At 32.4% G+C, this 6,942-nt stretch overlaps 1 protein-coding gene across 3 annotated transcripts in view; it reads left to right on the plus strand.

Moving 5' to 3' along the window:
- The first annotated feature begins 3,805 nt into the window (after positions 1–3,805).
- The window catches only part of LOC111459600 (nuclear pore complex protein NUP98A-like), a 12,542-nt gene continuing 9,405 nt past the window's right edge, over positions 3,806–6,942 (plus strand). For all 3 annotated transcript variants that reach the window (XM_023102585.1, XM_023102584.1, XM_023102586.1), the window contains exons 1-5: positions 3,806–3,883; positions 4,522–4,582; positions 4,869–5,171; positions 5,883–6,554; positions 6,666–6,893. In XM_023102585.1, the coding sequence (XP_022958353.1) occupies positions 4,564–4,582; positions 4,869–5,171; positions 5,883–6,554; positions 6,666–6,893 (1,222 nt within the window). In that variant the 5' untranslated portion in view covers positions 3,806–3,883; positions 4,522–4,563. The remainder of the gene's footprint in view (positions 3,884–4,521; positions 4,583–4,868; positions 5,172–5,882; positions 6,555–6,665; positions 6,894–6,942) is intronic.

Genomic DNA, 6,942 nt, shown 5'->3' on the forward strand with positions numbered 1-6,942 from the left:
AGGACGTTGGCCCTAAGGAAGGATGGATTTTGAGGTCCTACATTCCTTTTAAGGGTGTGGGAAGACGAGTCAAAATAGACAATATCGGCTAATAGTGAACTTGAATGTTAGGGTATCAATCGTTGCTTCTAAATTTAGTTGGGAAGTAAGGAGCAAATAGGTAAATGATACGTGAGATGGAAAGGGATTATAAATGGAGTTTATATTTGGTAGTTTTGGAAGAAGGAAAAGGACCATTTGGACCATCTTCTACTACTCTCTGAACCCTCCCCCCTACACTTGGCGGCTATCTTGTCTTCTTCTTCCATCTTTTTTCTTTTTTTCTCAATTATTTTTGCACAATTATTTTTATAATTTTTTTTTATTAAATAAATTGAAAAATGTTGGTAGAGGAAGAAAAAATAAATGGAATGTACTATGTTTGGTAATATTTAATTCCTAATTATTCAAGCTTTCATTTTATTACTATTTCATTTCCTTACTTATTTCTTATTGGATGCTACCGTATCTTTAATTATTTAAAATGTTAATTAAAACAAAATAAATAAATAAATAAATATAGTTTGGACCACTAGAGCGCCTTAATTGTCTCTGTTAATCATTTATTCGCAAACTGTCTATTATTATTATTATTATTATTATTATTATTATTTAATTTAACAAAGAAATGGGTTTTTATTTATTTATATCTCTCTCTCTCTCCCAATTTCACTATTTTTTTTCCCAAATTCTTTTCAATATCATAAATATTACCTGAAAGTTTATAATATCCTTTTTTTTTTTTATAAAAAATCTAAAAAAATATATATTAATTTTAAAAAGTTCGAAAAATACATGCATCATTAATATTAGGTTAAGAAAATAGCAATAAAATTTTAAAAGTAATATATTACTTGTTCTTTACCTTTATAAAAAAGAATAATAAGTATTTTTTAAATATTTTTTAAAGTTAAAATATATTTTAAAACAAAATGTTAACCCTTTTTTATCCTGAACACTTTTGAACTTGTTTGAAAGTTTATATTCAATTTTTTAAGTTTAAAAATATTTTTTTAGATAAAAATATATTTAAGACTATTTTTAAAAGTATTATTATTTAAGATAAAAATATTTTCAAGAAATAGAATAATGATTAAAATTTATAATCTACGAAATTAACTGCTTATTAAAAGGGATATAATTTAATAATAATCTAAGAATTTCAAATCCAGTAATGTTTAGGTTAATGTGATTTAATAATCATCTGTAAATAGTTTGCAAGATCTTTAATGACAAAAAAAAAATGTATTTAATAATCTTTAATAATAAAAAAATGGGATCAGAGATTGAGCTTGAATATTTATTTATAATTATACACCTAAAAAGTGGTTGGTATTTCAACTCTACCACCAAACCTATTTCATCATTTTTAATGTCTTTAATTAATTCTTATAATTTTCCAAATACTCGACATCAAATTTATGACTTTTATGGTAACTTTATGACACATTCAATTATAAAAATTTAAAGGTTCGTGTTTAGAATTTTTATAAGAAACCTGTTTAAGAAAACAAAGGTGGAACTTTTAAATATTTATTTTAAAATCTTTTGTTTTATCTTTAAAAAAAATTATTTTGGTCATTGTATTATTGTGTGGACTTTAAATAGGGATGTTGATGGGAGTGTTGAATTTTTAAATGGTATGATTTTTAGTCGAGATATATTGTTCGCTGACATGATATACATGTTCGAAATCACGTTATCCATCCGTTAAGTTGTTGATAACATCAACCAATTTGAACATAGATTTATGAGATTTAAACTCAATTCAAAGATTTAAAACTATGGAGTTTATGTATATACGTAAACAAACTCATAAAGTTCCAAATAGAAATAAAAATTTAAGGTCGATGGAATTAAAGTAGAAAATGAGAGTTTGAGGAATTGGGTGGCGGCTAAAGCCTATAGCTTCACCAGAAATCAATGAAGTCTTAGTCACAACCCGTTAATGCTTAAGTTCAATTAAAGAGCGTTTTTAAGAGTAAAACTTCGTTCTAAATTTTTAAAATAATTGGATTTATTTATGAAGAGACTTCAAGTTGGGCTTTAACACAACACCCAGCTTGAAAGCCCCAAACAACAACCGGACCAATTCAAAGCCCCAAACATATAAGATAACTCTAAATCCATTACTTATATATTCATGATCTTTTTTTTAGACTCCAACAATCCTTACCAACAACGAAGCTGGGAGAGCACAGAAGCAAGTAGTCAAAGTTGGTGTGAGTAGTGGAGACAATGAGAGCTCGTGTTGTATTGCCATAAGCCCAAGCCACCTCCTCGATGGTGTCAAACGTGCCTCATACCCATCTACCAAAGGGCCTCGAGCGAACTCCTACGTAGCGATGGTGGCTTCTTGATGATGCCTTCTTTCTGCAGCTCCCCATGGCCAAGGGGTTCAAATGTGGAGCTTCAATTTGGGTTATAGCGGCAATAAAATGTCAATAGGAGGAGAATTTTCATTTCAGACATGCTTGTTTGTATTGAAAACCGTTTTTTTAAAAAGCTTAATTTAAAGGGCCTTGTGTCAGCCCAAGTTATGATGATGAAGGAGAAATGACGTGTAAATTTAAGCCTAAATTATTAATTTTTAGTGTTTAAAGGTGACCTTAGGATTATATTAAAAAATAATTTAAAAAGTATATTTTTCATTAAAATAAACATAAAACGTGATATTATTTATTGCTATTACCATTTATTTCATTTTTAAAAAAATATTCATAAATACTATCATAATTTCATATAAATAAATAATATATATTTTCAGTTTTGTATCATCTCTAACAATTTGACTGCATTAGTAATTTATTTATTTATAATAAATAGAATTATTAAAATAATTTTTTATTTACTTATAAATAATCTATTTAACAATCAATATTAATAATTGAGAAATTTAATAATATTGTACAAACTCTAATTTGAAGAATTAATTATATATTATATTTTAAAAATTAAATATAATCGGTTTATTTACTTCTTACCACATTAAATACATCTTTATTATCGTCTTTTTTCACCATTTTTAAACCATTTGAAAATAATTGATAGATAAAAATAAAGAAGTGTAAAATAAACCAAGCTTGTAACTTACTTCAAATATGAAATTCTTTCGAATCAAATTTTAACCTAAACAAGAAAAAAAAAAAAAGATATCCACAAGGCTAGGTGAGGATGAGGAAACTTTTCCATCCCGGCAAAATTATCCATTTATTTTAGTAGGGATATAATTTTGAGCGAAAAAAAAAAATCTTAATTATTATTCTTATGAAAAATAATTTTTAAAAAAAAAATTTAATGTATACTTTTTATTTTTCATTATCATTATTAAATCAATTTTTTTAATTAAAATATATAAAATTAATCAATATTTCCAAATTTAAGAAATTTTTAATTAATAGTTGAATTAACAATAATAAAAAAAATGAATTTCCAAATATAGCATGACCGGTGGTTGAGAGGTAATACTTGCAGCTAATTAAAATAATTTATAACATCAAAAGTTAATTCATAATTTTTACATTTTAATTAATGTTAATTAAAAGAAAACACAGGATTAAAGTTTTAGTGAATACTTAAAAATTTTAATTTGATTGGAATAAAAATGTAAAAAATAATAAAAGAAAATCTTCACTAATAATATCAAGTAATTTGGGAGTAAAACGAGATTAGGGGAAGCAAAACGGTGTGGTAAGAGGATTAGTTTTGAATGCGGATTAGTGAGTACGGAGTTTTCCCATTTAAATAACGTGGTTTCATCCCTCGTTTATTCCTTCTTCATCTGGTAGCCTTCTCTTGTTTCCTCCTTCTCGACCTCACTGCCTATGCTCACGATATCGATTCGGTAAGCTTCTCTTTCCCTTATGCAGATCTATGCCCACTCCTCTTCCTCTTCCCAATCCCTATCTTCCCGCATTTTTCTTCTCCCCTCCCCTTCTTTTGCTGTTTTCTATGCTCCAATTTCTCGTTTCCTTATTGGAGGCAGCTGCGTTTTTTGGTCCTTTCTTGAATGGTTTGATGCTACGGGTTTCTTCTTCGTGTGTGACTGGATTTTGGTTTTTAATCGCGATTTTTTTTATATGTGTGTGTGTTAATCGATGCTGTTGTTGATTCCAAATTGGCAATCGGAAATTCTGCTCAACTTAATGGATTCCGCATGCTCCGTCGTGTTTTTTATTTACTGTATGCTTACCTTGAGTTTGGTCATTCCGTTGTTGAATGCTTTCTTGGGGGCGTGTTCTCGATTCTGGATGCACTTTTGTTTTACCTACTGGGATGTTTGATTGTCGTTGAACTAGTTGTGTGGTGTGCTGTATTGAATATTGATTTTCTTGCTTCACTGTTGGTAAGAGTAAGAAGATGATTTATGTTTGTTTTTGCGGTTTGTGACTCAGTGCTGGTGGTAGTGGAGGCTTTTGTTTTATGTTGTTTGCTCCATGATTGATTGATTTGGATTCTGTTTCTTTTCCATTTCGAGATCAGTGGCGAACCAACTCAGTTGCGTCTGGGGATTAATTAAGAAGGATGTTCGGTTCTCCCAACCGTAAGTATTTCTTTTATTTTACGTTTTAAGGAATTGGTGCTTGTCTTCGCATTTTCGCATAGGTTTGTTATCCTAATTGCATCATATTTGTTAAGCTGCCGATCTATCTCAACCTATGTTTCATCTTTAAGTTGGGTAGAATAATTGTTTTTTGTTTTTCATTTGAAAAAGAAGGGAAGGAATCAAGTGGAAAGTTTTGGTAGAAGTATTTTTTAACTTTCTTTAGCTATTGCACCGATCGAAATTCTAAGGTCTTGTACTAAGTGGGGATTGTTTTGACACTCAGCTTTTGGGCAACCGTCTAGTAGCCCTTTTGGATCTCAACCAGTCTTTGGGCAAACTGCCAACGCAAGTAGTAATCCTTTTGCACCTAAGCCCTTCGGCAGTACATCACCATTTGGCTCACAGGCAGGAAATTCAGTGTTTGGTGGTACAGCAACAGGTGTGTTTGGGGCAGCCCAGTCTTCTTCCCCCTTTGCTTCTTCAACCACAACATTTGGTGGTTCCTCATCGCCGGCTTTTGGAGCTCCCACTTTTGGATCATCATCAACTCCTGCTTTTGGTAGTTCATCGTCTTCATCATTTGGAGGTATGTCTATAAGTAATTGTCTTTTGTCCGCTGATGATCAGTTCTTCACTGACCCTATAAGAGCTTCAGCGATGCTAGTGCTTTTACATGGATATGATCAAATATTTGGCGGATTGTACATGCATTTTATTTTGGTTATTCAGCTATAAGAAATTTTCATTGTGTTCTTAAACAATCATTTTTCTGCAAACGCAGTTCTTCAATATATATTTTATGTTGAGTTGACCATTTCTTCAATGAACACGAGAGAGTTCATATCATTATGTGAACAAATTTCTTCCATGTGTAGACTTATTCGTTTCGAAGAGCTGAATGAATGGTTATAGCAATTTTAGAATTAAATTGAATAATGAAAAATAACATGGAAGTCAATTAACTTTTCAAAATTTTCCTTTTGCGATTGTGAAATGTGTTAATTGTAATGATTGCTCTCTATCCCTGCTTATATGCATGTATTTATTATCTTCCTTTGGTGAAGGTTTCTAGTGTTATATTGTTTGATAATACATCGACTCTTTTAGTTAGGAATTGTTTGATACTTTTTCTTTGCATATTCTTTTTGATGAAGCCACTATATATTCCCTACCATTACTTTTGTTAAATGGCATTCAAGTCAGAACACAGATTGCAACTAGGAAAATTTGAAATTATTTGATCACTTATATTCCATTTATTCTATGGGTTTAATTATGTTGCCCTCTTTTCTGGCAGGTTCCTCCATTTTTGGGCAGAAGCCCCTGTTTGGAGGCTTTGGATCTACTCCTGCCCAAACAAATCCATTTGGAAGCACAAACCAGCAGTCTCAGCCAGCATTTGGAAGCACAAGCCAGCAATCTCAGCCAGCATTTGGAAGCAATGTCTTTGGTTCATCACCTTTTGGTGCCCCTAGTCAGCCTGCATTTGGAGCTACTAACTCTCCTGCCTTTGGCACGACAAGTACTCCTGCCTTTGGTGCCACAAGCAGCACCCCAGCATTTGGCACCACGAGTACCCCTGCCTTTGGTGCCACAAGCACGCCAGCCTTTGGCGCCACAAGCACCCCTGCATTTGGCGCTGCCAGCGCCCCAGCCTTTGGTGCTACAAGCACTCCTGCCTTTGGTTCTACAAGCACTCCTGCATTTGGTAGTACTGGGAGTTCATTTGGTTCATTAAGCACCCCTGTTTTTGGATCTGGAGGTGGATTTGGTGCTTCTAGTACTCCTACTTTTGGAGTTTCTAGTACTCCTGCTTTTGGGGCTTCAAGTACTCCTGCTTTTGGAGCTTCTAGCAGTCCATCCTTTAGCTTTGGGTCCACTCCTGCTTTTGGCCAGTCCACTTCTGCATTTGGTAGCAGCACTTTTGGCACTAATGCATCTCCTTTTGGAGCGCAGAGTTCTCCCTTTGGTGAGGCAGTCTGAAGTATCTTACTAGTTATTGCAATTAATATTTCTTTTGGAGCTATGGAATTTTTTGCTTCATTGGTATTGAATACGCGTTCTTTTGAATTTAATACAGGAGCACAGTCCACTACTACGTTTGGGACTAGTGGTTTTGGGCAGGCAGGTTTTGGTGGACAGCGTGGGGGCAGTAGAGTAACTCCATATGCACCAACAACTGAGCCAGATTCTGGAAGTGGCAGTACTCAAGCAGCTGGAAAGTTGGAGTCTATATCAGCCATGCCTGCTTACAAAGATAAAAGTCACGAAGAGTTGAGATGGGAGGACTATCAATTGGGAGACAAAGGTACCATTTTTTTTTTTTTTTTTTTTTTTTTTTTTTTTTTTTTTTTTTT

This window comes from Cucurbita moschata, unplaced genomic scaffold (genome assembly GCF_002738365.1).
Source record: "Cucurbita moschata cultivar Rifu unplaced genomic scaffold, Cmos_1.0 Cmo_Scf00022, whole genome shotgun sequence".
Taxonomy (NCBI): Eukaryota; Viridiplantae; Streptophyta; class Magnoliopsida; order Cucurbitales; family Cucurbitaceae; genus Cucurbita; species Cucurbita moschata.